The sequence below is a fragment of the Nannospalax galili genome, unplaced genomic scaffold, assembly GCF_000622305.1.
Source record: "Nannospalax galili isolate Female #2095 unplaced genomic scaffold, S.galili_v1.0 scaffold281, whole genome shotgun sequence".
Classification (NCBI taxonomy): Eukaryota; Metazoa; Chordata; class Mammalia; order Rodentia; family Spalacidae; genus Nannospalax; species Nannospalax galili.
In genome coordinates this window covers 11,213,060-11,239,098 of record NW_008349068.1, presented here as the reverse complement: position 1 = coordinate 11,239,098, position 26,039 = coordinate 11,213,060, and the positions used below count along the sequence as shown (strand labels likewise).

General features: G+C 38.4%; 1 protein-coding gene across 1 annotated transcript in view; it reads right to left on the bottom strand.

The window, feature by feature from the left end:
• The window catches only part of LOC103744491 (sperm-associated antigen 16 protein), a 619,142-nt gene that overhangs the window by 425,982 nt on the left and 167,121 nt on the right, over nucleotides 1-26,039 (bottom strand). Inside the window, exon 10 of the mRNA XM_017801372.2 lies at nucleotides 17,232-17,359. Coding sequence (XP_017656861.2) covers nucleotides 17,232-17,359 — 128 coding nt within the window. The remainder of the gene's footprint in view (nucleotides 1-17,231; nucleotides 17,360-26,039) is intronic.

Sequence of the window (26,039 nt, the reverse complement as noted above, 5' to 3'; positions counted from 1 at the left end):
TTATGATTCCCTAATTATATAAAAAAAGTTTAAGGCCCAGAAAGTGGTATTGTATTTGTTAGAAGAGCCATTACAAATCCTAGATATCTGTCCTCTCGGTAGAAAACTTGCAAACTATCTTTTTCTAAGAGTTTTCTCAGTCTTTCTTCAAGCAACTATGTCCGAAGGGCAACTATATTGTCACCATATGTGCTAGAACATTGTGGTGAATAGGCCTGGTCTATTTCCTAAAGAAGCTTTCAGATAAGGACATGGGAAATAGAGATAGAAAAGAAAGGGAATAAAGGGAGGAGGAGGAAGACGATGAAGAGGAGTGAGGAAGAGGAAAGAAAAACAAACATGATCCAAAGGCAATATCAACATGGAAAGAAAGAAGAGCTAGAGGTTGAGGTTCCATAAACCTAAGTTTCTTTGACCTTTGCATCCACATGATACATTTATGGGTGAGGGGCCATCCTTGAATAGAACCATGTAGCCAAATCCCAAAAATGTGTTGTCGTATAGGAAAGGAAGGGCGCATCATGGGACCCTCACCTGACAGTCCAGGCACATCTCCCAACCAACCAGTCAGTTCTAGTTGCACGTGGGCTGGAGGAGTGGCAGAGGGTATATAGGTTGGGGCATCTTAAGGGCAACTCTCTTGCCATTTTATGCTACGAAGTTGAGGGGAAGCCACCATACATGCTTAGATGAAGGCCTTCCAGTACAGACGGGGCGGGTGTGTGTGCGTGTACCTACAGCCCGTAAGAAAACCCTCATCCATTGCTTTGTAAGCCCAATAAACACCCTGTTTTCCAGACTGAAGTTTGGGGAAATTATACCTCATTTTCTCATTGGTACTGAGGGAGGAAGGGGTGGACATTGTTTACATCCCCCCAAAAGAAATTTTAGTCATACTTGGCGTAGTTGGCAGAACGTGATGAAACTGAGTTTGGGAACAGCAATGGTGTAGTCCCTGATATGGAGAAGGAGACCAAAACCTGAAGTGAAGCTGGGTGAGGGGACAGAGTGGGCAGAGGACATTTTGACATGGTGGGCTATCATTTTCACATAGGGCTGGTGGTGTCAATGTCACGGGTAATGCAATGGGTAGTGAGATGGTGGTGTCAATGTCACGGGTAATGCAATGGGTAGTGAGATGGTGGTGTCAATGTCACGGGTAATGCAATGGGTAGTGAGATGTGAAGCTAAGGCACAGCCAGCCAGGTGGGTGAGGTCTGCGATAGAAGTGTCAGGATGGCAGTCTTCCTGTAGGTCGTACGGAGTGGCATGCCTGCTTGACCAATGGGGTCTTCCAAGGGAGTATGGAGACACTCTGAGAATAGCTGAAGGTCTAGAGCAGATATTACAAGCCCTGGGAATAGGGTACTAGGGGAGAAGGTATGGGCAAACCGCTGCAGAGGCAGCCTGACCACTCCTGTGGCAGATAAGAGATCTGTCACAAGCAAAGTCAGAATCTCAGAGGGAGACTAAGGTTGTAAGAGAGGAATTGTAGTGAGAATGGGATATGATCCTGGCCACTCCTGTACTGGCCTCTGACCTAGCCAGTAAATTGGACAAAAGAAAAAGAAAGCTGGACGTATTGGCCTGCTGATTTTTATGGCTAGGGAGCCCAAAGGGAAAGAGAGCCAAGACTGGATTAATCATACAAGACTCATCGTTGGACTCTGAAATCTGGAACCCACAGGAGGAGGCAGTCAGTGATGAGGAAAGGAATGACATATAAATAGCTGAAGAGGTCCCTCAGGTTCAAGCTTTAATACAAAGAAAAAGAAAGGCCATGGTTCAGCAAGCCGATGGAGGCCTCAACAATGGTCTGGTGTGAGAGACTATGGTAATCAGAGAATATTCAGCACTGGAGCTGTTGGAACTAGGGAAGACTTTCAAACAAGTCATGAAGGAGACCCTCACCACTGGGCTTGTGAGGCTGTGCAACATGGGAGCAGATGGAATTAGTTTAAATGCTTCAGAAGCAGGAAACCAAGCAACATAACCAACTACCACCCAACCTTGGGACACAAGCTGCATAATCTAAGGCAGTACAGAAGAAGCCAGTTCCTGATGGACTGGCTCCTGAGATCCATTAGAGATACTTGGTCATCACCAGTGGAGGTCCCTATGGATGTAAGGGGCTGGAAAACAATAGAAGAGGGGAAGGCACTGATAAGGAAAGCAATGTATGAGGCCCGGTTCACTGGGCCAGATAGGACTGCATTCACCTGAAATTTAAAGAGGAACTTGATTTAGCAGAGACTTTGAAATTGGTATTGGAGTGTCAGTGATTTTTCTGAGTTCCTGTCCTGAGTGGGACAGGATCTTTATGAAGTGGCTTTGGCAGATTTAAGTGACTTAGACCAGCATGCAAGGTGTGTCCATGAAATGGTAGAGTACCATAGAGGAAATAGGAAAAAGGGAAAGCAGAGAAAGAGTTCTGTTTGGGTTACTTGAAAAGCAAATGTGGCAAGATTTGTGTTAATCCAAGTTCCTAAATTAAAAATTGACAAAAAGCCAAATTTTGTGCTATGGAGCTTCCTGAAGGGTTTAAAGTCTGAACAGGAACAGTTCACAGAAGGCATCCATGATAAAGCACCACAGGTGCCGAAGATAAAATTGTCCCAGGGTGGATAATGATCCCCCCAGATTAAACAAGGTACATTTCTCTCCAGCAAAAGGTTATGCTAGGGTTACAGACAGTTTGTTCATCCAGGGCCTCCCACAGAAGCCAGATAAAGACAATGGAGAGACAACGGACATGGCTACAACCATGGGGCAGACCCAGGGCTTCTCTGACTCAGGGACAAACAGGTGCAGCAGGGGCAAGTGGGGTCCAGTTCTTCCTTGGCCCTGTGCAGGGCTAGGCAGGCTGAGTCAGTCCCCAGGTGATCAGGAATGGAGAAATGCAGGGAGGCCCCATGTAAAAGCTCCAGCATACAGAAATGGAATGACTCAGAGAAGATGACTGAAGACTGTAAAGAGCTAAATTAATGCCTCTTATCCAGGTTATTATTCCCAACGTGGATCTGTTGAGAAGAGAATTGACAGAAATGGGTAAAATCTTTCCATACTATATTAAACCTTATTTATGGCTGATTTAATATCTTAGTTTTGAATTTCTGTGATCACCTGACACTTGTTTGGAGCAAAGGACAATAGAATTTTGTGCTTCACCAAGGTTATCTTCGTGATTTCACTGTTCATTATGGGATGATGGTTCAGGATGATGCAATGTTTCGCCCATCCTCTGGAAAAAGGTTTATCATAACGTCAACCTCTGAGTGTTTTGCAGATGTGGAAACCCATTTGAAAGAAACAAGAGAGAAAACAGATTCAGAAAGGGAAAAGGGCCAGGTAGAGCAGTGAAATTCTTGGGAGGTTCAAAGATATCTTACAAAAATTAAAACAGAGGCTCTCAGAAACTGTACAATTGTTAAATGAAAATCCCAGTACCAGGAGTGGTATAGGGATGAGCTATTGGCCTTGGAGACCCCAGAGGCCTCCAGAAGAATAAAGGTGATTGCCACTAATGTTGGTTGCATTCCAGAACTAGGTGGTAAGACCCTATTGCTGAAGACGTGGCACAGTGGGAAAGGGAACATGGGAAAGGGCAAAACAAGCTAAGACTAAGCTGAAAACTCCCCGCCAGCCTAGTACCGGACAGACGACGCCATGCAGATCACTAAGGAAGAACGACCTCCAACAGTTCTGCTTAATGAATGACCTCACGTGACATACTACTGACATGCCAAGCGAGATGTGCCTGCTGGGTGTAATAGTGGTACAACTAGTGTATGTACAACCGACAGATTTCCAACTTGGATTTAAAGGCTGCTCCCGGGGGAAGAACACACATCTGATACTGCAAGGCGGGCCAACCCCAGTGGCAGGGAAAGTTATAGGCCCCAGTGGGAAAGTCAATGCAATTGTTTTGTTAGATGAATGCAATGCACCTCCTACGGTACTTTCCAAGCATTTGTGTTTATGCCCATGCATTATTATTGCAGTCACTGTCCATGTTTGGATGTTTTCCCTTCTCTTGCTTCTTCCTTTCCATTTGTGTTTTATAGGTGGAATACTGCTGAGATGGGTCAGTGGCCATGTCCTGAAAAGAGATGATGAGAAGGCCCAAGGGTTCAATATCTCCCTGCAACAGGAAGAAAACTGTCCATGTCACTCCCTCCAAGGCTCGGGACTCTTGCAGAAGAAAATAGTGGAAAAAATGTAAGAGCCAGAGGAAGGGAACTGTCCTCCAACAGACAGATGCCATCTTCCCAAGCTTGCTTGCACCTGCTTGCCTGAGATCATCATGGAGCTTGTTAACTGTTCTTGCTCCAGCAAAGAAGGGAGGGGAAGAGAGAGTCATGAGACCCTCGCGGGAGAGTCCATTTACACATCCTATCCAACCAGTTGCATGTGGACTGAGGGAGGGGCTAAGGGCATATAGGCTGGGGAAGCCTAAGGGAGGCTCTCTCACTATTTTATGCTGCTGTAGGGAAGCCACTATCCATACTTGAATGAAGACTTTCTAGTGAAGCCCTAGTCGGGGGCGGGGGCGGGGGAACACTCACACTCCTGCAAGTAAGCTCTCACCCATTGCTCTATGAGCAAGCCCAATAAACTCACTGGTTTCCCAGACTGCAATTTGGTGAAACCATATCTGGATTTGTTGTTGAAACCAAGGGAAGACGGGACAGATGTTGTTCATGCCTCCCACCAGAAGGAATGTTAGCAACATCTGTGCAACATTCTAGGGTTTTCAGTGTATACCACGGTGTTTGAAAGATGTGTGGCCACTGAAACATCAGGAATACAGAATTTAAAACAGAGTTGAAGAGGGAAGCAAGAATCAGATAAGATGATAACTTGGAAGCTTCATTAAAATGAGTCTAGCCGCTCCTTGTGGTCAGTGGGCATTCTTTGAAGGTCCTTCTCAAGAGGGTAATGCAAATAAGTTCACATTGCACAGTAAGGAGGATTCAGGAACAATCCTTCTCAGTTTTCAAACAAATTGTTCTTAAGGTGAGTAGATACTCTATCAATGCCTAAGCTGTCTTTTGAGGACCATGGCTGGATGTCCCACACAGTGTCTTCTATCCCAAGACCCTGAAGATGAGACTGTTAAGGTAATTGGTGGACTTTTAAAAAATAGCTGCTGTGAAAAGCATCAAAAGTATGTTCTTTTTCCAGAAAATAGCTATTACTTGATAAATATTATGAATAAACAGTCATTAAACTTCGATTTCTTTAATTTTTCATTTTTCTCAAGTAATTATTTTAAGTTATTTTATCATTTGTTAGTATATTGAACATACACTTTAGTTCTTCCAAATAATTCTGACAATGTGAAATATGAATACACACTTCTATTCCTCCGAGAACGAGACGTATTTTAGAATCTTAATTTCAACTTATTGAGGTAAATCATCTTGATTTTTGTTCGTTTTATACTTTATATAGCTGTTACTTGGCATTCCTTAATAATTTCTGAATATACTCCCATATTGAATTATAAAATACTCCTTATCAGAAATAATAACCTTTGACCTATAGTAATTTCCTACCAAAGTGACAAAAATCATTCCACTTTCAAGTTATTTATTACTAAACAAACATTATACATTGCACATATACACATATGTAAGTATGAAAACACATATACATTATTTGCAATATCTGAGGTAAGATATTTTGTGTGACTGTGTGTCTGTGTGGTATGTGTGGTACAGGTATGTTTATGTTTGTGTGAGTGTGTGCATGTGCTGGTGTCGCTGAGCATGTAGATCTCAGAGGCATTAGGTGTCTTCTTCAATTACTCTCCCCATTATTTTTTGTGACAGTGTTTTTCCTTATACCTAGAACTTGCCCATTCAGCTGGGCTGGCTGACCAGTCAGCCCTAGAGATCTTCCTGTCTATGCCTTCAGATGGTAGATTAAAGCTATGCACTGATGGCCACCTGGCTTTTCTTGAGTGCTGAGGACTGAACTTAGGTCTTCATACTTGTGCAGTAAGCACTTTACGACTGAGCCATCTCCAAGCCCCAAGATACTAATGTAGTTAGACATCGTTAACAGTCCTTTGAAGCTGGCTTATAATAGAAATTCTGATTTCATATATGGAAAAACAAGTTAAATAACCTGGCTAGGATCACAGGACTAGCATAAAGAAACTAAATAAATAGGTTAAGTAACCAGCATAAGTTCACAGGGTTAGAATGTAATGTGTTTATGGCATGAATACAGTCCAGTTCTCAGTAGCGGGTGTGTGTGTGTGTGTGTGTGTGTGTGTACTTGTGTGGGAGGGTGCAAGTGAGCTCATGCTTGCCACAGCATACCATGCATGTGGAGGTAAGAGGATAACCTTCAGGTTCTGGTCCTCACCTTCCCACCTGGTTTGACATGGTGTCTCTCTGCCACTGTGCAAGTCAGATTAGAAGCCCTTGAGCTTCTGGAGATTCTGTCTCAGCACCTCCCATATCTTCCACAGGAGATTGCTGGACTTACAGAAGCTTGTGCTTCTGCATCCATCCTGAGTCCAAACTCAGGTCACCAGGCTTGGATGGCAAGTGGTTTGTGCTACTGAGTCATCTTCCTGGCCCTGTAGTGCACGTTAAATTGTTTTAATTGAGCTTTTGTACATTTCATACCACAGTTTTTAATCAAATTTAGACACCCCCCACCCACCCATGCCCCCCAACCCTCCACTAGACCTTATGTATTCTGCCATATATGTTAAATCCTATCCAGTCAAGCATTTGTACCTAGATGTCCTTTGGTACAAGTTCATCAACTGGAGTCTAGTCAGCCCATCTAGAGATTGTAAGTAAGGCCTAATCACCCTCACCCACTAGTAATCAGTCTCCACTAGTTCCCAGATTAGGGCCAGCCCACCATCTATTTCTCTCTCTCCACTCTGGGCCCTTGTCTGATTGAGTTGGCATGGGTCCTATGCTCGATGCCACCATTGCCACAAATTCACATGTGCAAGCTTCCGGTGTTCTGAAAACCTCTGCTTCCCTGTGTTCATGAACCAGCCCTGGCTCTTACTATCTTTCCAACCCCTCTGAAATAAATCTGACTTTGTACTGGCAGATGATCTTTTTGATGTGTATCTGTGTGTAGTTTGTGAGCATTTTGCTAAGTATCTTTACATCTATGTTCATGAACACAGGGAAACAGAGGGTGATTAGACTACAGTGGGTGCACTGCAGGGAGTGTGTGTCCTTGCATAGGACTCCTGTATTAAGCATTACCCACCCACGGCTCAGGGACCATTGTGGAAGAGGGGTGGGCAGACACGTGGCAGACAAGGAACTGATCAACTTTGGTGCAGAAATGCAAGTTAGAGTGTCCTATTTTATATGAGGCACTCTGAATTAATGGTTATTGCCTTAGGATAATGTCAGTAGTTTTAAATTAAGGCTGAATTCAGAACATAAATATTGTTATGTATGTTGAGTGTATAAACCTAATGAATGTTATATTGCTTTCTACTGGGTCATAAAAGCACTGTTAATATAAAAAAAATGATATAAAACCAACATGACAATATCATCCTGTGAAACAATTGTGAGAAGCAATAGATATTATACTTATATATGTATGTATATGGGGTGCATTACATATACATTGACTTTAAAATATTTTGTTTATGTGTACTAATGTGTACTAATATTTTGCCTGAGTATATGTAACCACATGCATGCAGTGCCCCACAGAGGCCAGAAGAGGGCATCATATCTCTTGGATTGGAGATAGAGTTTTTAGCCACCATGTGGGTGCTAGGAATCAAACCTAGGTCCTTTGGAAGAACAGTAAGTGTTCTTAAAGACTGAGTCATCTCTCCAGCCCCTACAATGACTTCAAAATGGATGGAAGATACATGCTGGCAAGTTTCGGTGAGGCATCGAGCAATGTCAAAAATTTTTAGGACTGATGATTATATGTCACACAATCCTGTCATTTCTAATTATAAACAGAATTATGAGTATATGTGTGAATATATTTTGAAATAGAAAATAAGTTGTTAAAGAGAATAAGAGCTTTATGGGAACACATCCTAAACAACTCTGGCATTTTACATTATAAAGATTAACCTTTGCTTTGAACTTCCATTTCCCATTCTATTACACAGTAGGTAATAAAAAATACTATTATATAATGAAGAAAGATAAAATGTGAGATGTTTTCTATATTTACTGAAATACTACTAATGTGTTACCATTCCACAGAAATAGACCTGCCTTATCATAATAATATACTCCAGAAAGTTTTATTCAAAAATTAAATGCCTTGGTTTTTCAAAAACTGAAACAGTGTCCTGAGGGAGACAGGCATAGTTTCATTTTTACCAACCTTAGTTAATAAGTGAGATTTTTATGCATTGTTGGCACTACACATAATTGCTGTATATAATTATAATATGTCCAACAATGCCTTCTTGTAGGTCACTGTGGTTATTACTATGGATGTAGATAATTAAAAGGGAATGAAAAATGGTTATAGCCCAGAAGGGCAACTATCGGTCTCTGGCTAAGTCTATGAAACACTGGAATTGAAAATACCTTATGCATCATCTGTGACAAACGTAAAAGCCCTTCCATAACTTTTAACTAAGTTGACAAAAAAATTCAGAAGGCCTTCTGGAAGATGGCAGCCTCTCAAAAACATGAATGTCTAAACAAAAAGTCTGAAGTTAAAGAGGGAAACAGGCAAGGACACTAAAGACATATGAAGAAACTTGAAAATCAAATCTGCTAGTTAGCTGATGTATTTATTCATGGAACAGACCCAAAAAAGTAGACTCATTAAAATGTTTACATTTATTGTATATTCATGTACATATTCCTTCTTGAAAGTTAATGGCATAAATTTATTGTCTCATTATATAACAGAAGACTACTGAATACCTTAGTACATTGAGATTAAATCATAAAATCAGTAGACTCTACTTTTTATAATTATTAGCCTTCTAAGCAAGATTTTCTTTAAGCTCGGCTCGCTCTAGAAACTTGTATGTTCTTTCTTTTTGATAATTCAAATGTTAAAAATATTCTTTCCTTTAATATATTGTTTTTGAAAGATATAAACATTATAAAATTTACAATATAAATTTGTTGTAAATACATATTTTGAGGCACCAATTAGGCTACAGTTACTAAAGACTTTTATTTCAAAAAATATATTCTAAAATATAACTTGTAGTTTCCTAAAAACATGCAATTTTTAAGCAGAACATGCCTTATATGGACTTGGGTTTTCTTAAAAATTGCATTTCTGTAATGCCCAGTTTTACAGGCAAAGCCATAACCCCTATTTCTGGAGTGTTTCAGGTCGATGCGTACTGACATGCACCTAGCTGCTGGCCTAGGACACAGATTGACACTTTGTTCACAGCATGCTCTAAGGCATCCCAGCCCTACCTAAGTTCTCTTGGAAGTTAAAGAGCCCGCATAAGCTTAGTATGGCCACTCTCATTTTCAAACTGGCCTCTCCAACATTTTCCACACCTAACTGAATGCCCAATTTCATCTTCATTTTCTGCTGACAGAAGCCCTGGAGTCATTGCGGAAACCTCCCTTTGTTCCACATTCAGTCCATTAGAACTGTTGACTCTCATATTGGTAAATCACAGAACTGATTCCTCATCTCCTGTGTCACTACCGTCTTCATCAAGGAAATCTTTATAACCTTCTTGGGTTGTTGAAATAGTTCCTACCTAGTGCCATTTTCTACCCTTGACTAGCACTTTGAGAGATTTTTGTTTTTACATGTCAATTTGTGTATCTTCTGTTCAAAGTCCTCTAAAAGCTTTGCAGCATCCTCAGATAGGAGGGAAGTACTATTTACTACAATTTGTAAGGTCTTAAGGTACAATCCTTTGGTTTTCAAGTTTCTAACTTCTCTCTCTTCAAGCTCACTTACTCTGTTTACATTTAACCTGTGATTATTCCTGGAAAATTGTGTGCACGTTCCCACCTTAAGGACGTGGTACCTGCTATTCCCTTTGACTCCAATTTCTTCCTAGCTCTCTGTACATTTCACTTCTTCATGTACTTGATGGTTTCTTCTGTTTGCTATGTTCTCAGGAAAGCTCTGGCCTCCTTTAATCCCAAAGCCACACTACAACTCCTTCTCCTCTGTCCTGCTTTATGCTGACCTACAACACTTATGACCACCAAACTCATTATAGTTTGTATGAATTTACTCTTGATTTACTAACTGTTCTCTCAAGTAAATGTCAGCTCCCTAGAACAGAATTATTCCAGTTAGTTAATTGTTCAGAATAGTTTAAAAGTTCTCAATAAAGCTTTGCTGATTGATTATGTGAAAACTGATATCATACGATACTTCTTTCATTAAAATACCTTTTTATGTAGCCTAACTCATTTAATTTTAAAAAAATCATAGCAAATTGGTCTGAGAAATTAATTCTGGATAAAGCCTGGGGAACTCTACACACAGCAGGAATTCAGGCTCCTTCCATTCTGAATCTCAGCCTTTTCAATGTCCTTTGTTCCACCTCTAAGACAGCAGAGAACCATATTGCAAGCCTAGGCTTGGGCCTGGACATGGCGGACATCGTTTTTTGTCAATTTTGCTCACACAGCCATGTTCATAGCTTAGAAGGCTTGAGACAGAATCTTCCAATACACTCAGAACTAAGGCTTATTGGATTGTAAGCATTTACTGCTTTGCTTCATATAAACTAGGAAAAGGTCTGAGTCTTTTCATAAAATACCTTGAAATGTGTGCTTCTCTAGGCCTACTATGAGCCATGAAAGAAATAAAATAGACCAGGGGTTTAAGAGATAGTCCAACAGTTAGAAGTACTTGCTGCAAATCATGAGGTTTGAGTTCAGATTCTAACATCTACATAACATAACAAGCCAGTATCTACAAACACCTGAAACTCCTGCTGTGTGGAATCCCACACCCTGCTCTGGCCTCTGCACACACCATCACACATATATATGTGTATGTATACTCATACAGACACACATCCACACAGACATGCATATTAACGCAGTAAAATAAATCTTTGACAAAACAATTAAAAGAAGATCATTAACCAGAATGAAGAGACTGAAAATAACTGAAGAAAGGTGTAAAATGCTTGTTACATTTTAGGGAAACTGCCTCTGGAAGCAGGTAACATTTGAGCCAAAGATAAGAATGTACAGACATGCAAAAACTGCAATACTGACAGTGATGGCAGAATGCATGGCAAGTGTGAGAGAGCAGGAAGGAGGGTCTACAGAGCAGAGATTACTGGCATGTGTAGGCTGAGGGAGGGAGATGTGAGCGGGTGACCCAAGCGCAAGGCAAGATTTTCATTTTCATCTTTAGAGCCTGGTAGGTCACAGCAGGATGCTAGATTTTACTTTAAACTAGGGAGAAGACATTATTATACTTAAAGCAAGAATTCTTATGACCTGACTTACATTTTTTATAATACCTCTTTAACTCTTGTGCTGCTTTGCAGCAGTGTGATGAGTATAGTAATATTGATATAAGTTGAAAAAAAATTGTATTCTAAAAAACAGGAAGGACCCACCTGAGTTACTGGGAGATACCCCACATGCATGCCACGCAGGGGGTCCCAGGTACTAGGTAAACACCCTATCACTGAGCTGTATATGTTCTCAGTCCTTACTGGGAGGTAAAGTGGTAGGAAGTACAGGTTAGAGAATGAGGACACAAAATAATCCCCCGGGCTTTTGGCCAATTTAAGTTTGCATAGGGTGGTTCCTCATCAAAAATGGAGATGATTATAAGAGCAGGTTTTCTAAAGAAACACAAAGTTCTATTCTGGGCATGAAAGGTGGAGAATTAATTCAATAGTCAAGCTCATCAAGATATCACCACAGGAACTATTTAGAGCCAGAAAACGGAAGACACCAGCTGAGGATTGCAGTTAGTGAAAGATGGAGCTGTAAACTGGTCACAAGGAGCATCCCTTAATCAGATATCTGACCCAGGGCAGCAGCTCACTAGAGATGTTAAAAGTAAGGAGCACAAAAGTCAGCAGGAGATCCAGGGCATGCCAACAGAAAGGATTTGGGACTAAATCATAGGTCATGGAGAATATGGGAGTGGCCATTTGTCTAGGCTGCAGCTGAGGTATGCAAAACGAGAAGTGATAAGTGACCCCTGGTTGAGGACACAGGAAGTCACTAGTGATTCTGATAAAGGTAATTTCAGAGTCGAAAGAAGGAAGTTGTGATGGTTTATCTTGTCAACCTGATGCGATCTAGAATCATAACAGAAACAAATGTCTGGGCATTTCTTTGAGGAATTATCTAGATTAGGTAAATTGAACTTGGAAGGCTCACTCTAAAAATGGGAGATACTACTGAAGGAGCTAGGGTTCTGGACTGCATATAAAGGAGAAAGCAAGGTGAGCATAAGCATTCATCTCCTCTGCTTTCTGACTGTGTGACAAGATGTCTCAAGCCAGTGTTACCATGCCTTGCCCACCATGATGGACTATATCCTCAAACTGAGTAAGAATAAACCTTTCTTGGCTGTGGGCATGACTTTTACAATATGAACATACTCTGGACAAATGACTTTTACTGAACCTTGCAACTAAAAGTTAATCTTAGCCTGTTTGTAATGTGGAGAAGCTCACTGAGTCCTATGTTCCTCTTGTGACCTGGACATATGGCCTTAATTCCTCATGACCTGTCCTTGCCACTGACCAAAAACAATGTATGAAACTGTGTGTGTATGCATGTGCGAGTGTGTGTGTGCATGTGTGTGCCTTGTGCATATGTGTGTGCATGTGTGTGCATTGTGCATGTGCGTGTGGGTGTGTGTATGTGTGTGTGAGTTGCATATTCCTTGGAAACAATGGAAGTTATCCCATTTGTGTTATAAACAACAAGGATTAAACTGATAATGTCTGTTTGTGGTTGTGCATGGCCTAGGTCAACAGAAGTCAGAAGGGACATAATCTTTGGACAAGACAATTGCATTTTTACTTCCCCATTTCATGCTGGATATACTGTTGAGAGAGAGAGGGAGAGAGAGAGAGAGAGAGAGAGAGAGAGAGAGAGAGAGAGAGAGATCTTCAGGAGCACAGTTCTAAGGATCCTGAAGGCTCAGAACACTTCAGGTTTCTCTTGGCTGACACGGATACAAAGTATCAGACTGTCTTTATTCGAGCACTGCCTTAATATGACATCTTAGAGTAACTGCCACACCTTCCTTACATTGTTTTTGTCCAGAATGTTGTCACAGCCACATTCAGCATTACAAGACAAGTAATTAATTTGGAAGGGAATTCCACTGTGGGGGAAGAATAAACAGAGGCTGTAATTCAGTCAGCATCTCTGCCCACCTTTCTCATGAGGAAGAGCAGGGCAGTGGAAAAGAACATGATTTAGGGTGTAGTTCTCTAGACGAAAAGGGAAAGTTTAACTGATGTAATCAGTAAAGGACATTGTCTAGGTAGATGGGAAACATTTGGACAATCCTCTAAGACTGGTAGAAAGATATATACCTAAATCAGAGCTTAAAATCCTCTTAACTAATCTAATTTAAAATCCTTCTGGTTCTTTGACCTATGAAATTGCACTCTATAAAAATGCAAATTAGTAAGACATTAAACATTTTTAAATTATCTGGATTTTAATATGCATTTTATTATGACCTTGTCAAAAAAACAGTAAAAATGTTTTGATAAATCTGATTTTCTAGAAAACTACATAATTAGCAATTTCTGCACTTATATACAATCTAATTAATTATTTTAATATTTTTTTATAAAGCAATTATCCTAGGCCATGATTCTCAAGAGGAGAAAAAAAAGGATTCTGACCTAAATCATAGGTCATATAGTTTTACATTATTGGCAATTTTTATGTCTAATTGTACAAATAGAGATGATTTTTTCCCTCAGAATTTTTCTTTAAAATACTGTGGTTGATTTGTTGCTTTGATGTTAAACTAGTTCTGATACAAATTCCTTTGTCTCTCCAGGTATCTGAGCCCATGTGTGTGAGTATGTGTGTGCGTGTGTGTGTGTGTGTGCGTGTGTGCGTGTGTGTGTGTGTGTGTGTGTGTGTGTAACAGAGTCAGACAAGAATATCACTGCTTTACTGAAATGTCAAGGTCAGAGATAATGTGCATGAAGCAAATCAGTCTTCTCATTAGTGCTTACTAAACATGATCATTTATGTTCCTTCAGTATTGAAGTCATTACTACCACTCCTTTAGATTTTTAATTTAAGGAGCCTATAAACCATATCTGAAGAAATTTTTCTACTGATATTGACAATCAAGCAATAAATAAATAAATTGCTGATAACTGAAAATTTTTTGCTTCCTTAAAGGAACATAAATAAGCAAGTCAATAAACATTTTACTGCAAATCTATTAAGTACCAAGAGACTGTGTGTCAATGTCTGTGTGTGTAAGTGATTTGGGATATGATATGGAACAGTAATAAGATTATGAATTCAATTTTTTGAGCTCTGGACACTGACCCTAGGGACTCATGCATGCTAGACAGTTACTCTAAGACTGAACTACATCTCTAGCTCTAGAAAAAAAAAAACTTAAATTAATTTACTTATTTGTTTTATGTTTATGTGTGAATTTGTGTGTGGTGGGTGTGCACATGTATGTACAGGTGTGCACGTCCTGATGCACATGGCAGAGGGGGACATTGGATGTCTGGCTTTATCACACTCCAACTTATACTTTTCAGGAAGTCTCCATCATTGAACATGGAGCTAAGCTGGTGATCAGCAAGTCACAACAATCTTCCTGTCTCTGCCCCTCCCCCACATTTGTGCCTGCCTTTCCATGTATGTGCTTGGGATTTGGACTCAGGGATTGATGCTTGCACAGCAAACACTCTTACCCACTGAGTCATATCCCCAGCACTCAAAACTGTTTTTTTTTTTTTGTACAGTCTGTGTATATTTATATGTATATATGTGACTGTGTGTATATGTGTATGTCTGTGGGAGTGTGTATGTTTGCATGAGTATATATGCAACTATGTATAAAAATTCATACATGGAGGTGCCAGAAACTAATGTCAGATCCCTCACAGCTGCCGTTACCAGCATTTGAAGGATGCTGGACTTGTTAAGTGGATCCTGGGAACTAAATTTCAGTTCGTCTGATCATGTAACAAGCTCCCTTAAACACTGAGCCAGCCCTCTAGTTCCCAGGAAATTTTAAGAAACACTAAAAACCCAATTTTGAAATTTATATTATGGATAGCTAAGGACTGATAGTAGAGAACAGGCCCGAGCAGAAAGAAGTTATTGAACACAACAGGGGAAGCAACATCAAAATGTGGTAGAGGAGAAATCCTGGTGCAAGAAAGCGGAAATGAATACAGACTGCACATAAAGTATGCACACAAACAGTCCCGAACGATCTGTCCCTCATTGTGACTTAAGCTTCCTTTAAGGGAGGTTACCCTAAGAAATGAGAGGTCATTCTTTTTACTGCCAGTTCACTTTTCCACTGCATAAGTCATTAGCTGGACCCTTCTCTCCTAATAAAATAACCAGTGCAGATGCTGACAGAGAAATGACTCCCTGGGCTGTACTAGTACTTACCAGGGCAGCTGTCTTTCCAGATAATGATTAAGCTGAAATCCAGATTTTTGTCTTTGACTAAGAGGTAAATGTTTCTCTCTTCGATTTTCCTGTTTTCAATTGATAAAAGTGTTCCTTTAACTTCCACTTAATTGTTGGATTGACAAACTCTCCTGTCTCTCAGTAAACCATGTAAGCTGTGCTACGTCCAACTTCTTAGACCTCTGTAGTCATGTCAGGTAGACCAGCAGTCATTCCCAAGACAATATGCATGACTACAAAGAGTGAAAGCACTTTATTATTAAGCCTCTTTATTTGTCAGTTGGGTTTACCATTACAATGTAATTAAATATTACTTAAGGTGTTAAAATGAGCATGAGAAACAGAAACAGAGTCGCTGTCAATGAAAATTAAATTAACATGAAAAAGTAGGGAAATCATCTTCTGAGTGTTTAAAGTTCTCATTTTAGGTTAAAGAAACCACAAATTAAAAATTGTAGATGGTGCATTATAGGCAAAGGATGGAATAAATATCATGGAGTTCTTGTCAAGAGACGTTTAACAAAAAAGTCATACAGTTACAACACAAAATGGATAAGCATACACACAGCTTTCAGTCTAACCAGAACTTTAATGTATGAGTGATCACTGTTCTGATTTCTTTTATATATTAAGAGACCTTTTGAACTGGCTAAATTTGGGTTATGGTCATGATACTAAGAATGCATCTATTATGTTGTTAAGTTAAACACCATAGATAATATTTTTGTCTCTTGGAGATAATTAGGGTCCAGGATATATATTGTACATATTATAATATTAAAAGTAGAGAGCATATTTCAAGTGAAAAACAAAAAAAATAGAGGTAAAATACACACAAAGTATGACAATTAACAAGGCATTAGTATTACTGAAGGATAGTAAGAGCCGTTGCGGAGTTTTACTGTATGTAATTTCACACACATCACAGGCTACTTGAAGAAAAGTTGCAGCTACTTTGGCTCACATGCCAAACTGAAAGAAACAATATTATCTACCTAAACGATGATAAAAAAAATATATCCATCATTATCAACAAGAACTGACCGTTCACTGAAATTTAAATGTACCACAGAACTGTGTTTTAAGATTTATGTGTACAGATTCTTGTCTGAGATATTTTAAAAACACTCAGTGAATTTTAAAAGATATAAATGAAATACATCTATAAATATGCAATTTCATAAAACAATGTACTTTAATAAACTCAAAGTAATATTTTTGTCTTTAAACAAACATGATTACAGGCCATGCAATTATGGCCTTCAGAACAACAAATAAAAGTCACGGTAATAGGAAAAGGAACAATGTTAAAAACAGTAAAATAAACGAAAGGCATAGCTCACAGGTTGAAATAAGCATAGAAAGTTCTCTAAAAATTATGTTGTTTTAGGCCAGAATACTAACATTAACAATAATAATCATATATTGTACTTAGTCTGCACTGCCACCAAGTGCCTAAAACAATTAATTTAAGATTCTCCAGAAACTATAAGTAGATTCTTTTTTTGCTGTGCATAGCAATTTGGAAACAGTCTAAAAGCAATCCAGTTCAGCCACTAATAGCTAAAAGACTACCACAGTTTAGACAAGCAACAGATATCAAAAACATTAATAAAATATCAAGAATCCTACCAGCTCACTGGGAGTTCATGAAGTCTAAAAATATTATGCAGCTTGTAGTCAAATTTTGCTGGACAAAGATTTTCTTTACATAAACTCAAATTTGGATCTGGTTGCATATCTATGGGGAATTCTGAATCCTAGAGGAAAAAATGAAGCAAAAGTTCTTGTTAAATATTCACAGCATTATATATGTTGATACTCTCTTGGTTAATATTAAATTCTAACAAAATGATCTTTATATATAACTTTCGCCTTGAATTCCTCACACTGCATTATACTTTGAGAAAATGTAAAGATAAAATTAAAACAAGATACATATCTATTTCCAAGGATGATTTTGTTTCTAAGCTCAATGTTGCCTGTTAAAAATTACTTGAAATAATTTCCTTCGCATATTTCAGTGGAGTGAAATAGAGCCTTGACTTATATGATCAAAAAATTGTCATTTTTCAATTAGCTTCCCAACCTAATGTTGATGTCACCAATCAAAATCTAAAAATTCTTGTACCCCTTTGGTCCTTATAATGAAAGAACCAAAAATACTTAGGTTTGCTACCAAAAAAGCACTTGTTAACAGCCTTTTTTTTTTTTTTTTTTCTTAAATCCAAGGAGACAGGACTAATTTAAAGTCATTTGCTAAAGGTAAGTGATTTCTGTTACGGTCCTTTAATCACATGCATTGCAACTCATGTCTGTCATTTGTGAATTAACTCCTTCCCAACAAGCTAACTCAATGAGAAAGGACTCTATCCTCAGTGCCAAGGCATGCTATCAGTGTTTAATGATGGATAACATTGGTGTTTAGCTCCTCACACAAAAAGGAAATGATCCCATTATGTCTCCCTCATTAAAGTTGCTTTCAGAAAGAGAGGCATATGGTCACTTTTGCACTAGTCATTTATTCAAATCATAATTTTAAAAACCAGTTTATCCCATTTAATATTTTAGGCATGGGAAATCCATCAGTGGATGAAGCAGATAACAATCCTTGCCCTCATTTATGTTACATTCTAACAGATTCCTTAATATAGAATCGGAGCTAGAAAATGATACTCAAATTTTATAGGTGAGGTATTTTTCTGATTAAAAAGTAACACATATTTCTTATAGCAATGTTATGTTTTATAATAGGACAGAAAGAAATTAACCCTAGTCTTACACCAATATATAACTACCATTAATATTTCAATTTAATTACTTAGTTTTTCTTCTCAATTTCTGTAGACTTAGGACTATGCTTCATTATCTACACTCTAGTTTTCATGTAACACATCATTCATCCTGCTCCATAAGAATGATAAATGACATTTTATATAATTTTTTATTATTTTGGTCCCTTTTATGGTATCCAATGCTATGGACAGTTTTCTGTCTATAAACCTGAACTTAGATGATTAGTTTCTTTAAAGCCATCTTTTAGAAGTACAAATAAATAGCCCACATAAAATAAATCTTGGGGGGGGGGCACTGGAGAGATGGCTCAGCAGTTAAGAGCACTGACTGCTCTTGTAGAGGACCCAGGTTGGATTCCCAGAACCCACAGGGCAGCTAACAACCATCTGTAACTCCAGTTCTAGGGGATACAATGCCCTCTTCTGACCTCTGAGGGCACTGCATGACACAGGTGCACTTACACACATGCAGGCAATGCATTCATACACAAAAAATAAAAAATAATAAAAATATAAATTTTTGAGACAGGGTCTCCCTGTAGCCCCGGCTGTACTGGAACTCACTATGTAGACCAGGCTGGCCTTGAACTCACAGAGATTCACCTGCCTCTGCCTCCCGAGTGCTAATAAATTATTTTTTGACTTAAAAAATAAATAAATCTTTGGGAAAATATAATAGCTCTTCACAGATGTCCCTTCAGAAATGCTACACCTAGTGTGTTCAATTCATTATCATACCCTTGCTAACAATATATATTCATATATACACACGCAGAAAATAACACACATCTTACAAACTCTATATATCAAGCTCATAAGCATTGTTTGTAAATCATATACAGCTACTAAAATCAGATATTTAATAAGACTTAACCAAGTCTTGTAACCTACTTGTAAGCTGAGAAGAAAACAGAAAGATGTAATAGTAACTATTTAAAAGATTTACAATAAAGAAAGCAAAGTCCTAGTAATAGTAATCTTATCCAAACTTGCATGCACTTGCAAAGACAAAACATAATTCTTCTATATCACCAGCCCACATTCCAGGAGACAATAGCCAACAAATGGCCGGGCAGAATCAATGAAGTACATGTAGAATACATAAATAAGGACAATGCACAGAGGGTAGAGGAAGTAATATGAATCTTTAAACTATTCTCTCAAGCTACAAAACCATTACCGTTTCTTTGTATTGACAAGGTACAACTGGAGGGCAAAACTAAGCTCACAGCAGAATGCTTCAATAGTTAGCAGTTCTTCAACTTGAAATCACTACACAGATTTTTCAAAAAATTACCACAATTATGTGCCCCACCCCAAACAAATTGAATAACAATTTCTGAGAGTAAGGCTTTAACAGTAGCACTTAGCTTAAAGTTCCCTATGTAAAGCGAAAGTCAGGGCTGAAAATCATTCCTTCGTTAACAATTCACCTCCACTGTGTACTGATATGTGAACTTAGAGAAGCTATTTAACATTCTTTTGAAGTCATATTTTCTGACCTATAAATTATGACCCAAATCTTACCTATTTTAGAGACTGTTGTGAGTGATAGGTAACATAATCCTTATCAAGAATGCATCACAGTCTTGGCATCTGGTACATCTTTAATAAACATTAACTATCTCTGTTGCTATTTTTACTGTCTGTGGTTAGTGGCCCATGGTAATTACAACTGGTGAGTAAGCACATTTGAATACTTTCACTATCTATTATAAAATAATTCTATATTAATCAAATGACAGTTTTAATATACCCCTTTGGAGATGACGGAAGCCGTCTTGATTTTAGTATGCTGTTACTATGCAGAATTCCAGTTCCACATTCAGTTAACTGCTCACCATCTTCATTTGCCTCAAGGAAAATAGTAATATAGGTCCTTGCTTTGTAGTCCAGTTAAGTATATAGTCTTCTTGTTTTCAAATTACGGAACATGATGGTTCATTTCATTTCAAGGATGTATCAGTTACGCATCCCATGCTTCTACCCATATGAGGAAACCAGGGGATCTATTTGGGTCACTTCTACATGAACCTCTAAGTACCTAAGTTTCTCCTAGGCCACAGGTAAATTCAGGCTAATTAACATAGGTCTTCTTTTTTATATTATTCTTTGCTTTCCATCAAACTATTGTTTATGGGAATTACCCCCCCACAGAGTTTTGAACTGGAAATTCAAGTTATTCACTCAGACAAATAACTCATCATCATTTAAGTGTCTGGTCTGTATCAAGCAATATGTTAAGTTGTGACTGTCTCGCGGGTCGGGACATGAATAGAATATAATCAATCTACTCCAGAGACATACTGCTGTAAGAAAACAACATAAATAAAAAAAACTACGTGATTTGGAGCCAGGGAGATAGTTGTATCAGTGAAGTGCTCATTGTGCAAGTAGGAGGAGTCTGATCCTTAGAACCCATATAAAATAATCAGAAGTGGTGGTAAGCAGTTGAAACCCTGGTCTTGGGGAGATGCAGAAAGGCAGATCTGAGATCACTGGCCTGCCAGCCTACACATACTTGGTGAGCTCTAGGTAAATGAGAAACCATGTCAATAAAACAGAGCATATGGCACCTATCTTAGTTTCTTTTCCTAGTGATCTAATATATACCCTAATAACATCAACTTAATATAGAAAGTGTTTATTCTGGCTCACAGTTCAAGGTTATTATCCAACACTGTAGGGAAATAAAAGTGGAAGAAGGTTGAAATAATTGGTCACACTGCATACTGCTGCTTGGTTCCCTTTATCCAAGAATAAGGTCCAGGATTTCAGCCAGGGAATGGTGCCATCTACAGTGGGGAGGCATTCTATCTCAGTGGGTAATCAAGATATTCTCCCACACACATGTCCAGAGGTCCATCTCCCAAATTCTGTCAAATTGTCAAATAACACTAAACCTCACAGCATCTGTGGAGCAACACTTGAGGCTGACCTTCACCTCCACACTCAGAGCACATGTGTGTGTACCTTCATAAACATGCACACACACACACACACACACACACACAAATATCCTTTGTAAAAGCTAGAGGATAAATATGTGAATTATGTTGAGGTGAGACATAAGTAATAAAACTATTGGAACAGAGAACATACATTTATCATTAATTACCTTTATCATCTATGTTAATTAATGATAGAAATAGAATTGAGATGGTGCAATTATCATTAATAGTGCTTATGATTATGTTGAGATGATAAAGATGAATATGTGGGTGAGTAGATAGATATATAAGCCAGAAGGATAATTCAATGGTAAAGAAGTTTTATTACTACAAATGATTACATTTGACAAATGACATAAAATTAGCAAACTTCAGAAATAAAAAGAAGAAACCAAAGACACAAAATAAAATATTTCATTAACTCTAGCAACATACCTAATATAATGTAATAAGAAATATGAGAAAAATAAGACTATATTTTGTTTGTAGAGATATAAAACAAGTCTGATTAGTTTAGACATTTTTTGGGCTCAAAGTCTGTCAAATATCATTGTTATATATCAAGAAACTTGGTATAAATATTTAATTCAAATAAAAATTTTACTGTGAAGTTGGGTGTTTTCTAAGTATTGTGTTCAATAATCAATTCTTTTGGGAAATGGTAAGTCAATGATCATTTACATTAATTTTTCAAAATTCAACAATAAAAGATTAATGTTGTAAGCTAGAATTTACTAAAAGTGAAGTCAACTGAAACTAATTCTAATGAGGCATTTCTTTTATTTTCTTAATTTCCCTTATGGGAAGGAATTTACAAGAGGTGGGGAAGCTTGGCTGAGGCTTCCATGCCTCATTATTTCCTTCATCACTCAACTGGCCCATTACCTGCTGACAAATCTCACACATCACTACCTGTGGATGACTGACAACTGACATTTATCAGCAAGACTTGCTTGAGCTAATTGACATTCAAAACCTAAGTACAAAAATTACCTGAGCCAAGGAAAACCTTACTTATATATTTGTTCACTTTCTTGACCTTTATTTTTGTTTGCATTCTTGTGGCTTTAGATTTTACAGAAAAGTGGGACATTTGCAATCTGCTGTTTCCCAAACACATTTAAGCATTTTTGATTTAATATTACTGCAATCCTGATTATTCTTTAACATTTCTAGTATACACTGTATAAAATAGTTTTAATATATTTTAAAGCTATTACTGAAGCATTCCTTACTATATCAAATTAGGCTCAGGCAAAAAGACTGACAGCAATAAAACGGACAGCCATAATTTCTACTAGTTCCTCATATATGAAGTATATTTCTAGACTTAATTGCTTATTTGTTCTATAAACTAACAGAATTGAGATCTAAGATCTGCTTGACTCATAGACATAGAAAATTATATTGGATTTACACTTTATGTAAACACAGCTTTTCATGAAAAGAATTATTAAGAGACCCATTTGGTGGGAACTGAGCTGGAAGCTAACTCCCTGCCAGAAGGTGCTTATGGAGAAAAGGCATCAACAGTCTCATGTAGACTGCCTGAGAGGGTGGGTTCAGACCTCCATCACTGCTCTGATCACAGCAGGCCTCCAGAGAGTGCTGAGTTCTGGCCTCCCTCAGGACTCCCTCAGGCAAAAGGCCTGAGACAGCAGGGGACTGCCTGAGAGCCCCAGGATCCTGCCTCCAGGAGGTGAGCTTCCCCTAATTGCTCCATACCCATCCCCCTACCTGGGATTTGGTGAGGCCCCTCCCAAGGCCTCAGGCAGATCTGGCTTTGGTAGACTAAGGCTGAGATCCTAGTAGGCACCTGAAAGAGTGGGTTTGGCTATCCATCAGTGTAGCCGCTCTGTTCACAGCAGACTGACAGACAGGGCTGAGTTTTGGCCTTCCTCTGGCCTCCCTCTGGCTTCCCTCTGGCAGAGGGCTTGAGAACACAGGGGACAGCCTGAGACCACCCAGATCCTGCCTCCACATGGTAAAGGAAGCCTGAATGTAACTGGCTGGAACCTGAATTGGGCATCTATAGGTACTCCTGAATAGCTGATCTGAAGTCATCAATTCCCTCCAAATTAAACCTGAGAGAACCTAAACCCTGTACCAACCAGGTTTACATTACCAATAAAGAAAGGATCTAGGCATGCAGATAATACAAATAGAGGCATACTTCAACTTAATCCTCATATCAGAGTCATAAACAACAAAATTTACATGCCAAAATCACAAGGAAAGAATAATAATAAGGAAAGCCAAAACACTATGTCCCCGCCAAACTCCACCAGTCCTGTAGAAGAGTTCCAGTAGAAGAGTCCTAGAGATAACCCAGGACACAGAATTTAAAAGAACAATCATAAATATGATCAAGCCTCACCTCTAGAATGAATGAAATAGAAAACAGAATATCAACACTGGAGAATAAAGTTGAAGAATTGGACCACTCAAGCAAAGACTATGGAAAAATTTTTTTAAAAACATGGGAGTGGAATATGCAAGAGATGTGGGACACCATGAAAAGACCAAATCTAAAGATCATAGGCATAGAGGAAGGAGAAGAATTTCAGGTTAATGGTATTGAACAGCTCTTAAACAGGATTGTAGAAGAGAATTTCCCAAAATTAAGGAAAGACATCCCCGTACAAATACAGGAAAGCACATAGAACACCAAATAGAATCAGAAAAGAAACTCCCCACAAGATATCATAGTAAAAATACTAAATGTACAGAACAAAGAGAGAATACTGAAAGCAGCAAAAGAAAAACAAGTCACATACAAAGGAAAGCCCATCAGAATTACAGCTGACTTATCAATGCAACTATGAAAGCAAGAAGAGCTGGGACCAAGGTATTTCCAGTTCTACATGACAATAGATGCCAGCCCAGAATACATTACCCAGCAAAAATGACTTTTATACTTGAGGGGGAAGAAAAATCTTTCATGACTTAAATAGCCTGAAAAAAATACATGTCCACAAAACCAGCCTGTCAAGGAATACTTGAAGCCATACAGAGAGCAGAGAGAGAAACAACTATATCCCAGGGGAAACAAAAGAAAATAAAGTTATAATCTAGAAAACACAAAATTAGACAGAGAACACACAAACAGCAATCAAAATGATGGCAACCAATACATATATTTCAATAACCTTAAATATCAATGGACTGAACTCCCCAGTCAAAAGACACAGGCTAAGTAAATGGATTAAGAAACAAAATCTATCTCTTTGCTGTCTACATGAAACCCATCTCACCTTCAAAGACAGGCACTACCTTAATGTAAAAGGATGGAAAAGAGTATTTCAAGCCAATGGCACTAAGAAATGAGCAGGTGTTGAAATTCTAATATCATAGACTTCAGACTTCAAAGTAAAACCATAAGAAGAGATAAGGAGGGTCACTTCATTCTGATCAAAGGAACAATTAACTAAGAAGATATTACAATCCTGAACACACATGCACCAAACTCTTTTTTCATGTACCAAACTCTGGTGCACCCAAATTCATAAAAACAACACTACAGGACTTTAAGACACAGATTAACACCAACTCAGTAATAATAGGGGACTTCAATACCCCATTGTCTTCATTAGACAGGTCAACTGGATAAAGAATAAACAGAGAGACATCTGAATTAGATACCATGCAGCAAATGGACCTAACATTCGACAGCTTTCAAATATTCCACCCAAGCACCAAAGAATACACTTTCTACACAGCACCCCATGAAACTTTTTCAAAAATTGACCACATACTGGGCCACAAAACAAACCTCAGCAAATACAAAAAAATTGAAATAATTCCATTCCTTCTATCGGATCACAATGCAATAAAGCTCAAAATCAACACTGGACAAAGCCCTAGTCACTACATGAACTCGTGGTGATTAAACAACACACTCCTAAACAATGAGAGGGTCAAAGGAGAAATTAAGAAAGAAAAGAATTCCTGGAATTCAACGAAAAGGACACTACAACACAATACAACCTCTGGGACACATTAAAAACAGTCAAAAGAGGAAGTTTATAGCTCTAAGTGCCTACATCAAAAAATTAGAAAAAGCCCAGATAAATGATCTAACACTGCAGCTCAAGACACTGGAAAGGCAAGAACAAATGAAAGCCAGACACAGCAGAAGAGAAGAAATAATGAAAATCAGAGCAGAAATTAATGAAACAGAAACAAAGAAAACAATAAAAAGAATCAATAAATCTAAGAGCTGCTTCTTTGAAAAGTTAAACAAGATAGACAGACCCTTACCCAGTTAACCAAAAGAAAGAAAGAGCACCTCCAAATCAACAAAATCAGAGATGAGGGGAAACATCACAACAGACACCCAAAAGATTCAGACCATTATAAGGGAATAGTTAAAAACCTTCATGCTACTAAATCTGAAAATCTAAAAGAAATTGATGGGTATCTGAAATCATGGGACCCACCAAAGTTAAACCAAGAGGAAATCAACAGTTTAAACAGACCCATAACATATAAGGAAATTGAAACAGTAATACAAAGCCTCCCAACTGAAAAAAAAAAAAACAAAACCAGGCCCAGATGGATTTACAACAGAATTCTACCGGACAGTTAAAGAAGACCTCCAACCAATATTACTTAAATTATTCAAAAGGATAGAAACAGAGGGAGAACTCCCAAATTCCTTCTATGAGCCAGCATCACTCTAATACCAAAGCTAG